The 13449-nt window shown below is 61.5% G+C and overlaps 1 protein-coding gene across 1 annotated transcript; it reads left to right on the forward strand.

Annotated features, from left to right (window-relative positions):
- Positions 1-374: 374 nt before the first annotated feature.
- On the forward strand, positions 375-12364 carry CRTAC1 (cartilage acidic protein 1; the record flags this gene model as incomplete). The annotated part of the gene is made up of 15 exons (XM_082286415.1): positions 375-419; positions 4104-4300; positions 5501-5697; positions 6627-6757; positions 7378-7534; positions 8126-8260; positions 8558-8703; positions 8890-9026; positions 9673-9755; positions 10267-10367; positions 10450-10618; positions 11130-11275; positions 11408-11450; positions 11894-12037; positions 12252-12364. 15 exons carry the CDS (start codon positions 375-377, stop codon positions 12362-12364), a joined length of 1944 nt encoding a protein of 647 aa, XP_082142541.1.
- Between the last annotated feature and the right edge of the window lie 1085 nt (positions 12365-13449).

Raw genomic sequence — 13449 nt, forward strand, 5'->3', positions numbered from 1 at the left:
GGAGCCGTATCCAGCCATGTCCCGACTTCTCCCCACCCAGCACCCCCGGAGTGACCGCAGCGAGCGGGGACACACTCCCGGCGGCGGCTCCGGCGTCCCGGGACACCCCCCTCCTCCCGGAGCCCCGCACCGCTGGCGGGCCCGGTGCCCGGGGCGATGCTCCCCGGTGCCCCCCCGCAGCACCGCGGGGCCGGACCTGGCGGCGGGCGGCCCCACCCCGCGCTCCCCATTGGCAGCGGCGCCCCCCGCCCCGCTCGCCGCCGCCGCCGCCGCCCCTTCTTAAGGCGCCGCGCGGCCGGACCGGCCCCGTCGGGAGCCGGGAGAGGCGCTGCCGGAGGCGGGAGGCGCGGCGGGCGGCGAGGCGGCGGTGCGGGATGCGCTCCCGCCGCCGTGGGGGCGCCGGGCGGCCCCCCTGGCCCGTGAGTAGCGGTGTGGTTTTGCTGCTCCGCGAAGTTTCCCGGGGACTCCGGAGCGGGGAGGGGCGGCTCTCAACTCCGGCGCGGTCACCGGCCCGGGGAGAAGTTGGTGGAGGGCGGAGCGGGACCGCGGGCACGTAGCCTGTCCCCGTGGCGTAGAAGGGATGCGGGGTAGTGAGCTGGGAGGGAACGGGAAGAAGGATGAGATGGGGATGGAGGGATGCTGGGCTGGGGAGGACCGTGCTCAAAAGGCTGTGCAGTGATGGGAGGTGTGTGCTGGGACTGGGGACCGCTGGCAGGGGCAGCAGGGCGGTGAGCAGCGAGGGACGGCCCCTCTTTGTAGCGGCACTTGTGCTTGGTCGTGGCTGAGCCCATGGAGGAGCAGGGGGCAGAGGGGTCCAGCCATGTACCTGCCTGTGTGAGAAGAGGCTGGCTCTGTGCTGCTGGGCCTGAGCCCCCCAAGGACCTGGTGTCCCTTTGGGGTGAGCTCAGAGGCTAAGGTGACTGCTCATCTCCACACTGCATTAGCTGCTGCTGGCTGAGCCCCAGCCTGCCAGGTCCAGCACTGAGGAGTCCTGCATAGGAGGGACAGGCTCGCAGCAGCGAGCAGACATCGCAGCAGGACCCAGGCTCATGGGCTTTGGCTGGAGCAGAGGCACTGCAGGGTCTGGGCTGCTTGGGACTGAGGTGCTGTGGAGGGGCACTGCTGGTATTCTGGGCAGGCCAGCTGCTGTGGAAGAGGGCTGTGTGGGACATCTCCTGCCTGTCTTCTGCCCTGGCAGGTACAGCTGTGGTAGCCTGGGAATGGCAGAAATGAGAATATGATGTTATTGGGGCACATCCAACATGGTGGTATGAGGTGCTGTGATGTCACTATGTTGTCACCACTTTGGGGTGCATTTGGGGTGCAGTGAGGCCCTTGCTGCAGGATGTCAAGAAATGTCGTAGAGGTGCTGGAGGTGACTGCGGCCCGTGGTGGGATGTTGCTGCAGTGGTGGAGCATGACATCACTGGGGTGCGTGGTGTGGAGGGCAGCAATGTCACGGTGATGTGTGGGATGGGGTGGCCACACAGGGGACTAGCACCCACCTTCCCCATGATGCAGACTAGGGGCTGGGGATGTCCATGTGTGTACAATGAGGAGGTCTGGGGACAGCATCACTTGTGGTGAGGGGTCTGGGCACAATTGCCTGCCTGTCCTATGGCTCTATTTCCAGTCCCATCCCACCCTCCCCACTGCGGCACTGTCAGTCATGGCAATGCATGGGGTCAGATGAACCCTACGTTCTGCATCCCTGCCATGGGGCCAGCACCCTCCCCCTGTGCTGCCTGGCTGCACCCTGCATGGGTGCCTGTGACATCCTCCCAGTGCCTCTGCCCCTGCTTGGCACCTTGGCTTTGTGTCACTAGCCATACTGAGGAAGCACCCTGGGGTGACCTTGCCACCAGATGCCACAACACAAGCCAGGACATGACTCTGTTGGAACAGGATAGACTGAGGTCTGCCCTGCATACAGACAGAACCCCACAGCCCCAAATCTCAGGTGAAGCTTCATGCTGGGACTGTGGTTCTATCAACAGCATGCTGGGAATGATGAGGCCTTTCTGCATCTGACATGCAGAGCCTGAGTCTCCCTCCCTTCCCCTTCCCAAAATGTCCTGGCTCTAGACTAGACATCTCTTCCCCATGGCACCAAGCACCAGATCCACTGGGAAAAGCCTTTTGTCTCCAATCAGGAATATTGTTTCCTCCTGGAAAAGCTCCATCCAACTTGGAGGGATTTCAGCTGCAGCTGGATGAGGCAGGGGGGGTACTTGGGTAACAGTCCAGGCTCTGGGGAGTGGGAGCTGGAGTGGGGAAAGGCAGGGAGCCCTGTCAATGGCCTGGGGACAGCCATCCATTGCCTGGCTGCAGCTGCAAGTGAGGCAGCACTGCTCTGCAGCCAGGGGCTCATGTGGCAGCCCTGAACCCATATGTCCACAATGTCAGTGGCTCTCCCCCGTGCTCATTTTGGCACGCCCAAAGTGGGGCTGTGGCTAAGGCTCCCCCTCCTTCACTGTCTGGCACTGCAGAGTGACAGCCAGGGACTTTCCAATCCCTGAACAACCTAATCAACCCCGTCCTCATCACATGTGTCTTGAATGAGACCCCTGCACCAGGGAAAGATCCATGTTCCTGCCCCTCAAGAGCTGCTCCAGACAGTATGGGAGGGTAATGGGGACAGGAAGAGAATAGGAGGAGCACAGGGTAGAGCTGGGGACACACACACATCACCCCCTGAAGCTGTGCTTGGGGTACAGATGGGGTCAGAGAGGAAAGGGATCAGTGGTGCAATGGAATACAGGGCTCTGAGCATTGTGGGCAGGAGGGTTAAGGTTTCCTCTGCAGAGGAGAACAGCCCCTTCCTGCCCAGCCACATGGGTCTGGGACCTATTTAGTTGTGGTAGGGGAATCCTAGCCCCCAGAGAGCCTTGGGACCATTCCCATCCCCAGGGGAGGCAGCAGCAGGTTGTTCACAACTCAGTGGGTCTTCCAGGATCTAAATCTTGGGCACCTTCCACTCTCCAAGCTGGGCATGTGGTACCACACAGCTGCCACAGCTTCCCTGGCTTGCTGTTAGAGTCCAAAAGTGTGGGGTCATTCACTCCTGTACAGGGGGTCTGTTTCTGGTTGGGGTGGACAGTCCTGCCCAGGGAGGTGGCACTGTAACACGAAGCACTGTCCCCTTGCAGGCCAGGTGCCCCAGCCATCCCTCCAGTTTGCAAGAGCGGGCCAGGCTACTTTTTCTCCCAGTCGGAGCGCAGGCATGTGGGTTCATGCCCATAGCATGGGGACACACAGCTCATTTCTGGGCTCTTCCCCTCTGGAGGCAACTGCCTGGCTTGGGATGAGGGGTAGCCCTACTGAGTGCCATCTTGCTCATCACCTGTGCTACAGCCAGGTCAGAGCCAGCTCCAAAATCTCTGCAGCCTTGCCAGCAGTGCTGGCAGACGCTGTCCTCCGCAGTCCAGGTTAAATGAGCCTCTCCTCCCAGTCTCCTGTTCCTCCCAGCATCTTCTCATGGCTGCATCCCTTTGCAGAAGCCTTCCCTGGCCTGGCTGGAAGGAGCTCACCCTGCACAGACGCTGGGAGGAGCAGTTCCAGCAGAATGGGGAAACTGAGGCACATGGGAGTAACCTGGTTAAAGTATCCCCATGTTCTCCCTGTGGACTTCCCCAGCTCTGGAAGACCAATTGTCAAGAAGACAAGCTCCTCAGGCCAGTGAATGCCTTCTTCCTCTGATCCTGCCAAGGGAGCAGTGATTGACATTTTGACTTACCAGGACCTTGGATGCCTGTGGCCCCTTAGGGCAGAGCGAGCTGGGCCTGAGCCCAGCTTTGTTAGCCCCCACAGCGCTCCTGCTGCCTCCCCAGTCCCTCTAATGGGATGCGCTCCCAAGGTTGGGCTGCTGCTCAGCCCCAGCTCACTGGAGTGTGATCTTGTCCCAAGGGTGAACAGCACCCAGGACAGTCCATGCATGGGGATGCCAGAGTGACAGTGCCCAAGGGCCAGATGGTGTGGTGCAGGCTGGGGTGCTGTGGCAAGGAGTGCAAAGAGAGAGTCTCCTATGCAAGGACAGTGGGGCTGCTTGGGCATTGTGGAGCAGAGTCTCCTCCTGGCACTGATGGGCTGTAGGTCTCTCCCAGGTGTCCAGGATGCTGGCGTTGTGCCTGCTGTGCCTGGCCTGGCTCTGCGAGGGCTCCCAGCGCAGCGAGCCCATGTTTGCAGCCGTCACCCACCGCCTTCTCCCGCCTGACTATGACAGCAATCCCACACAGCTCAACTATGGCGTGGCTGTCACTGACCTGGATGCCGATGGTGACTTCGAGATTGTGGTGGCAGGGTGAGTGGTGCACCTCATGCCTCAGTGGCAGCAGGACTGGTGGCCCTGCAGGGACAGGAATTCCTCCCTCCTCTGTGGTCTTGTGGCCAGCTGTGGAGGGGTTGTGCACAAAGGTGGGTGGGTTAGGGTCTGCATGCACCCACTAGTGACTCTGTGTGTGCGTGCGCTCACCAGGGTGTCGATGCCAGCTGAGTGCTTGTGTAGGACCACGTGAGTGCCCCCATCAGTCCCTGCTCTGTGGGGCGGTGGCAGCTGCCCAGCAGCCAGGGTCCTCCCTGCAGTGCACAGCCAGCGTGTCCCCAAGCCATCTCAGCTCTGCTGACAGGACTCAGCGCTCTCCGGAGATTCAGTTAATTGGCTGGAGGTTTTTTATAGTCCTTTATTGGAGTGATGGCTGGGAAGGGCTGGCAGGAGCCAGGGAAGCAGGGACCCATGTGCTGTGCTGCCAGTGCCCAAGTGGAGCTGGACACAAAGCAGCTGCTGCCAGCCGGTCCAACCCTGGTCAGGAAGAGCAGGGACCATAGTGCAAGCTCTGAGTGTGTGCTGGCACTGCTGTGAGCTGTTACTGCAGGGTGTCTGTGTACATACCACCATCTTCACTCCTAAGGAGGCTTGCACACACAGGTGTGCCCACCTGGAGGGTGTTTTTTACCCTCACAGATGCCATCCAGCTGGATGGAGGCACTACAGTGGCAGGCAGTCAGTCTGGCCCTGCTGCTGCTCTCAGCATCACTGAGGCAGGAAAACATGGGCAGCACCAGGAACCCTGGAGAGGTCTGGGCCACCACTCCCAGCTGTGCTGAGTCAAGAAGGCAGCTGGGGTTTTGTAAGCAGTTGTGGTGCATGTTGTATAACTTGTTTACTGGTGCATTGGGCAGGAGCGGGCGAGGAGCCAGCGGGACGCACCATGCTGAGCAGATTTGTCTTGCATGCTGGTTTCCCTGCCCTGGGAAAGCTCTGCGAGCAGGGACCTGCACCCCATCCTGTACTGCTATCTGCCTGGCCCCCCACAGCTGCCCTGCTGTTGCCAGACATGGGATGCTTGACAGGGTCCTTGGCCTCCATGGACTGTGCAGGTCTCTGCAGTGTCCATCATGGGGAAAATCCAGTATCACAGCCAATGTGCCCCCAGGGATGAGACAAGGGCTTTCATTCTGTCCCCAAGCCTTGGGAAGCCAATACCCCTGCTTACATTCACAGGTACAATGGCCCCAACCTGGTGCTCAAGTATGACAAGGCACAGGGGCGGCTGGTGAACGTGGCGGAGGATGAGCGCGGCTCCCCGTACTATGCACTGCGGGACCGGCAGGGCAACGCCATTGGGGTCACAGCCTGTGACATCGATGGCGATGGCCGTGAGGAGATCTACTTCCTCAACACCAACAATGCCTTCTCTGGTGAGCCCTGCCGGCAGCCGAGCCCCAGGCTCGGGGGGAGCCCCCGGCATGGCTGCCCACGACCTTCGGTGTGTGAGGGATGTGTGCGGGCTGGAGTTAATTTCTCAGTTGAGTGGCTCCATTGATTGATGGCAGCACGGGTGGGACACTGAGCCCAGCCAGCCACTGAGTCAGCACTTCCAGCTGCCCATCGCCCTTTTCACGGCACCCCAAGTGGGACAGAAGATTCCCTTCTGCCCCCAGGGCTGTCCTGCCATGGGGACCCTGCACTGTAAATCCCAGCTGTGCAGCTGTTGTGCCCTTTGATCTCATGGCTCTCCTGTGCCTGCTGGACCAAGTCAGGTCTAAGCCTGCCCCTCTAGTGCTGTCCCTGCTCCTGGCGTGCCTGTAGTGGGAGCAAGACTTACACGCTCCAGTCTGGCACTGGGAATCCCCAGAGCTCCCTGGCCTGGTGCTCCAGTCCAGCTTTGCCCTGTGTCCCTGACCTCCAGGCAGCAGATCTGTCTTCCTGGTGCTCCTAATTACCCGGGCTGGCGGTGGCTGCTGGCACACCTGTCCCTAAATCAGGCTCTGCCATTGGTGCTGTCAGGAGCAGTGTAGCTCGCTGACTGTGCCTGCCACTGAATCGATTTCTTCTTTAATTTTTTTTTTTTTTTTTACCTTCCTGGGGATGATCTACGGGGCTGTGCCCCATCGGAATGTATTTTAACTTAATGACTTGATTCTTCTGTATGTCTCCCAGTGGCCCTTAAGGGTCATGGGGCTCTTGGAGCAGCACCCACCCAGCCCAATGGCACTGTAGGGGGCTGCAGGGACAGCAGATATTTGGGATGCTCTGGAGAAAGGGTACCTTTTTCACAGCCTCTCTTGCTGCAAAGCAGGGAGGAGGTGGGGTGCTGGAGCCCACTGACCTGTGCCCCCTCCCCCAGGCATGGCCACCTACACAGACAAGCTCTTCAAGCTCCGCAATGGGCGCTGGGAGGACATCCTGAGTGACGAGGTGAACCGGGACGTGGCCAGCCGCTTTGCCGGGCGTTCCGTCGCCTGCGTGGACCGGACGGTGAGCAGGCAGGGCTCTGCTTACACGGGCATCTCTGCCCCCTTCCCACTCCCAGCGCCTCTCCAGTGGCGTCCTGGGGGCCCACTCCCCTTGCCCATCCCAGCCCACCCCCGGCTCGGGCTAGGGGTGCTCCCAGCTGCCCGTTGACTGTCAGGGCTGGCAACCCCCCCAGCTGTAGAGACTGTGGATGCCTGTCCGCATGGTTGCCACCAGCTGATAAACGTGCCTGTCGGGGTGATTTATGTTCCTGTCACCTGTTCTTTCTTCGTCCTCCTCCTCCAGCGGTTTGTTTCCAAATGATTATCGCTAAATCAGGGTGCAGCTACTGCACGGGACAAAGGGGGCGGTGGAGACTGGGAGGACCTGGCACACCGGGGATGCAGGGAGGGGGCATAACGAGCCCCGTGCCAGCACTGTGACCAGAGAGTTCCTGGAGGCAATGGGGCACATCCCTGCTCCTGGGATGCTTCTTGCCATGGGCTTTGCAGAGCTCTTGCTCAGGACACAGTAGCAGTGCCTGCTCCCACGGAGCAATAAGAGCATTCACGGCAGGCATCCTGTGGTCCCCGTGGAGATGAGTTGTGGGTGGGTGGGTGCTGAGGCGGTGCTGCCGGCTGCAGGGCTCCGGCAGGTACTCCATCTACATCGCCAACTATGCCAGCGGCAACGTGGGCCCCCATGCCCTGATTGAGATGGATGTGGCTGCCAGTGACCCTGCCCGTGGTGTCGTGGTGCTGGTGGATGTGGCCGCCCAGGCTGGCGTCAGCAAGTACACAGGTACCTGGCTGCTGTGGCCCTGCGGAGGGGACGGGGCGCTGCAGGGCAGGGCGAGCGTGAGACCCCGCTGTGGCAGGGCAGTGCAGCCGGAGGTCCGTGCCACGCGTTGGGCTGCCTGACTGCCCCATCTAGTGGCAGCCCCACGGGCCGTGGAAGGGACCAGGACCATGGGATGCACGCCTGGCAGGACCCCTGTGCCCCCCATAACCGGGGCTGATCCCTCCAGAGCTCACAGCATCCACAGGGCAGGCAGCGGGGTTTGGGAACGTAGGCGTGGGGGAGAAGGGGCCCGCCTGCGCCCCATGCTGCCCCACCACCGCGGGGACCGCTGCGCGCCCCAGCGGTAAATTGTCACTAATTAGGAGTGTTGTCACCATGGCGATGGCAGTGATTAGGGTTGGGAGTGACACAAGCGGCTGCCAGGCCCAATTAGCTCCTGATGAGAGGGATTGGAGGTGGGCAAGGATGGGACACCGCGGGGGCGCGGGGGGGAGGGTGCTTCAAAGCACCAGGTGGGCAACACTGAGGGAACATGGGGAGCACAAACTCCCGTGGGGCAGCTGTCTCCTCACCCTGGGCTGCTGTCCCCAGGAGGCCGTGGGGTGGCCGTGGGCCCCATCCTGAGCGACAGTGCCTCTGACATATTCTGCGGTAATGAGAACAGCCCCAATTTCCTCTTCCACAACTGGGGGGACGGGACATACAGGGACGTGGCAGCTGCTGTGGGTGAGTAGGGGAAGCTGGGGGGAATACCCAGACGCTGGGGACCTCAAAGCAGGGCTGGCTCTGCCTGCTCCTGCCTGCACTGGACGAGTGCAGGGGCGAGGGACAGCCCTAGGGACCCAGAGCCCCACTGACCGCTGTTCAGTGACTGAGATGCATCGGGGCATCCATCAGCGCAGGGATGCAACCCTGCGCGTGGAGGACCTGTTGGGGACGATGCAGCACATCCTAGGAGGTGTGCTGGGGACAAGGAGGCAGGGAGGGGTTCCCGTCTCCCCCTGTCCCCTTGTGGTTCCCCAGGGCTGGATGACCCCTACCAGCACGGACGCGGTGTGGCGCTGGCTGACTTCAACCGCGACGGCCGAGTGGACATCGTGTATGGCAACTGGAACGGGCCGCACCGCCTCTACCTGCAGAGTGGAGCTCCTGGGCGTGTCCGATTCCGGGTGAGGGCTGGGACCCCCCCGCACTGATGGCTCTGTCACTGAGCCACCTCGGCCAGGGGGGCTGCCTTCGCTCTGAGTTGCCTTTGAGCCCCACTTCCCAGTTAGGAGGGGACCCGAAGTATGAAAGCAGGACCCGGTGTCCTGCTTCCTGTGCCTGTTGTCAGGCTATGCCCATGCCTCATGCAGGACATCGCCACCCCCAAGTTCTCCATGCCGTCCCCCGTCCGCACCGTCATCGCAGCCGACTTCGACAATGACCAGGAGCTGGAGGTTTTCTTCAACAACATCGCTTACCGCGGCTCCTCCGCCAACCGCCTGTTCCGGTAGGAGCCCGCTGGGGAGCCTGCGCCCTGCTCTGGGAGTCGAGCAGCCCTCACAGCACAGCCAGGCTCGCAGGGCTCCTCTCCAGCAGTGCCACGGCTCGGGCTTAGCTAATAAAAGGCGTCGTGACTGAGCCCTTCCTGGCATCATTACCAGTCACTGTGATCGTGCCTGCAGCAGCCCCTGGGGTCCCCAGCACCGCTGATTAGCAGCCTTGTGGAAGCTCGTTCATGGCTCCTGTTAATTGTGGGGGTCAATTCTTCATTACTTCTATGTGGCACCTCCTTGTCTGGTGTGTAGGGGGGTGGGAGCTGGTTGTCTACCTGATGCTACCCACCTGTGGGTGGGTAGAGGGCAGGGTTTTGGCAAGGAGTCCTTTGGAGACATCTCCAGGTTGCAGAGGGATGCAACAGATGGTGTTGCTACTCTGCAGTTCACACCCAGAAGCTCTTATGAAACTCCTGTTGCCCCTGCATGGAGTGAGGATGTGTCAACAGGCAAGAGGGGACAGTCACATCCCTCATCCACACCCTATAGCCACCAGGGCTGCCACCCCTACCATGATTCTGCAGGAGGGGACAGACATGCCCAGGAAGGTTCTGAGGACTGCAGGAGCTGGCATTAATAGCCTGTGTGTGTCCTCGGCAGGCTCATCCGCAGAGAACACTCAGACCCCATCGTGGAAGAGCTGAATCCAGGGGATGCACTGGAGCCTGAGGGACGGGGCACAGGTGGGTCCACCCCACTCTGGCAGGGGAAGTCCATCTGCCACAGCACTGCTTGGCACCTTCTATGACTGAGGATGCCCCACGCCTGGCTGAGTTATCTGCCTGTTCCTCACCAGCAGGCTGCAGCTCCCATCACCCAGGAATGGCCCCATGCTTTCTCCCTCCCCTCGTACCTAGCCAACAGTGCCACCTCCAGTACCCAGGGATGCACTCTTAGAGGGCCCCTTCCTGGGTGCCCACTCTTCAAAGCAAGCTCTGCGTTTGGGAGGCAGTCAGGCAGCTCCCTGTCACCCACAGCCCTCCAGGCGCTGCCTGTCCCCTCCACTGCACCTGATTACAGGATGCCAACCACACAGAGGCCCTTACTCCTGCACTGAAGTCACCCCATCTTCCCTTTTGTCCCTGCGTGGCCGGGACTGCTGCTGTTGCCAGTGGAAGGCCACAGCAGCGGCAAAGTCTGGTGCTGGGAGACATGGGGCCAGGCCCCAGGCACAGCGTGATCCTGTCCTTGCAGGAGGTGCAGTGACAGATTTCGATGGCGATGGGATGCTGGATCTCATCCTATCCCATGGCGAGTCCATGGCACAGCCAATCTCCATCTTCAGGGGCACCCAGGTGAGTGAAGCAGAGTCCTTGTGTTGTACCCATCCCTTCTGTCCCTCCCAGCTCAGTCTCTCTGCTCCCTCCTCCCTTGCAGGGCACCAGCAACAACTGGTTGCGTGTCATCCCCCGCACCCGCTTCGGGGCCTTTGCACGGGGGGCCAAAGTGGTGCTGTTCACGCGGCGCAGTGGGGCCCACCTGCGCATCATCGACGGTGGCTCCGGCTATCTCTGCGAGATGGAGCCCGTAGCGCACTTCGGACTGGGTGAGCCAGGGGGTCAAGGGGCTGCCTCCACCCCCAGCCTTCTCTGGCACTCCCCAGGGTGGGCAGGGGCCGTGTTTGCTGCCCCAGTGTCGTGCAGCACAGTAATCATCCATGCCTGTCACCCTGGGTTTAGTGGGCTCCGTGCAAGGCTGTGGGCAGGGTGCCCAGCCACTGCAGCTGTGGTGCCAAGGGGAAGCTGCCCCCTTCCCCAGTCCCTGCCTGCTGCTTTGCCCAGGCACTAGGGCTTTCCCTGCCCTTTAACTCTCCCCTGGTCCAGCATATCCAGAAGCCAAGCCTGTAGGGGGGCCCCTGCCCACTGGCAGGTCATCCTATTGTCCCCGTGTACACCCCTCAGTACATCCTTGTGCATGGGCTGTCAGCATGAGCAGCTGGAGCTGGGCTCAGGGAGCAAGGGAAGGCTTTGCCCCTCCCATCCCTACCACCCCGCTGGCCTCCTTTCAGCCCCTGCCCATCCCGGAGACCCTCCCTTTGATGGGCTGCCCGCCTGCAGGGCATGACGAAGCCAGCAGCCTGGAGGTGACTTGGCCGGATGGCCGCGTGGTGTCGCGAGCTGTGGCGAGCAGTGAGACCAACTCTGTCCTGGAGATCCCCTACCCTCTGGATGTGGAGGAGCCACTCATGCCTGCCCCGCTGGAGGTGAGGGCCAGGTGTGGGTATAGGGCACGAGACTTTGGGGGCAGGAACAAGGGGCTGGGCTCTGCTGGCTCAGTGGCTGCCCAGGGCTGATTCCTCCCCATCCCGGCGGTCTCTGCTTCTCCCCAAATGCAGTGCGGGCAGGGATTCTCCCAGCACGAGAATGGACGCTGTGTAGGTGAGTGGCTGCTGGAGGCACAGGTGTGCCTGTACCCAGGATGCTGTAGCATAGCCCCTTGGGGGACACTCTGAGACTGGGAGGTGGCTGCCTGCCACATGGCTCAGTGCCAGGTACAGCTGCCTGCCTGGCACATGGCCTGGGAATGGGACAGCAGTACAGCTCCAGAGGGACACCATGGTGTCACAGGGAGCAGTGAGAGCACAGTGCTGGGGCAGGAGGCATGGCTGGCATGTGGCAGGCTTTGTGCTGCAGCCATGAGCGATGGAGGGGCAGCAGGGATGCAGCAGGGTGGCTGTGGCCATGCTGTGAGCCTCCTGGGCAGAGGCATGGTTTATGCATGGCTACCACTGGGGTGACTATCCAGTGTACGGAGGAAACTGGATGGGCTGGCAGCCCTGAGCTCCCTGCCCAGACATCTCACACTGAGGACCCTCTTGCAGACACAAATGAGTGCACTGAGTTCCCCTTCATCTGTCCCCGGGACAAGCCCATCTGCATCAACACCTATGGTGGGTACCGCTGCCGCAGCAACAAGCGCTGCAGCCGGGGCTTTGAGCCAAACGAGGATGGCACAGCTTGTGTGGGTGAGTGATAGCTGGGACACCCTGACCCCATGCCAGCTGGCATCAACCCCAAAGCACCACCCTGGGATGCTGTTGCACCCCTGACAAAGGCCAGGCCACAGCCTGCAACCTGTCAGGTGGTTCTGTGTCTGTTTATCTGTGCCTCCCACTGAGCTGCCACTGATTCCCCTTCCCTTTCTCTTTTTCTCTCTTGTTCCTTCTCTCCTCTGTGCAGCTCAAGTGGCCTTTTTCGGGGGATATCCCTCTACTGGGAGCTGGCCTGGGCCCCCCCACACTGCCCTCCTGCCTCTAGTCCTCGGACTCTGCCTTTGCCTTTATGCACTTTAATCCCTGCCCGTGCCAGAGCAGCCTGGGCAGAAGGATGGGCTGGCCTCTGCCTGTCTCTCTTTTTCTCTTTCTGTCCATGTTGAACCACCCTAGAAGTGCCAGCTGGGATGGGCACAGACCTGGCTGTCCCATGCACCATCTCTGGGAAAGCAGCTCTGGGGCAGCCTGGCAGCGCCCCTTCCCCTGCACCCCACTGCCCCAGTGCTGTTCTGCCATGCTGGCACCTCCTTGGTGGTCGCTTGCTCCGTCACCTCAATACCGTACCATGTGCCTGCTGGTTTGGCCTGTGACGTGTGTGCTTTGCCTGCCCCCTCCTCGGTGATGGGAACCACCTCCCCAGCCCTGGCAGAGGAGGGTCTTCCCAGCCCTGCAGGGGCAGGCAGGACCCTCCTGGTCTGTTTTTTAACGTATTGACCCTACTGTTTGGAGTCAGACCCTGCTTAGTCCCAACAGTCTTCCAGCCCCCCTCCCAGAGAACCCCCAATAAACTTATATCCCATCTATTAAGCTGGTCTGCTGAGCTCTGCAGGGCAGGGCTCTGCTTGTGCTTCTGCCCACCCTGCCCTGGGGCTGCATGAGGAAGGAGCCCAGGATGGAGAGCACCCCCAGCCTGCCCCAGCTCTTCCCACCCCAGGGCTGGGAGCTGGCTGGAGGATGATGGTGGCCCTGGCCCAGCTCTGCACTGGGGCCTCAGCCAAATGTGCAGCTCTGGAGGGGCTGGGGTGCAGCAAGCAGCCCTGCTGCGCCCCAGCAACAGGGCTGTACTGTATGCTATAACCCCACACTGCTCTCTTCCCCACCACCAGACATCGATGAGTGTGCTCAGGGCTTGCACAACTGCAGCCAGCTCTGCCTCAACACCCCTGGGGCCCACACCTGCCTCTGCCACCCAGGCTTCCGTCCCCTTGATCCGGCTGCCAGCCGGTGCCTGGGTGAGTACCTGCAGTGCCCAGCCACCTGCCCCTGTGGGGTGCTGCCAGGCTGCCCTGGCAGCAGAGATGCTCAGGGGTGCCCAGCTGTGCTCGCAGCCCTAGTGCTGGGGGGCAGGATGGACAGACTGTGGTTGTGCAGGAGTTGGTGGAGTA

Source organism: Coloeus monedula (genome assembly GCF_965178545.1).
Source record: "Coloeus monedula genome assembly, chromosome: 8".
Classification (NCBI taxonomy): Eukaryota; Metazoa; Chordata; class Aves; order Passeriformes; family Corvidae; genus Coloeus; species Coloeus monedula.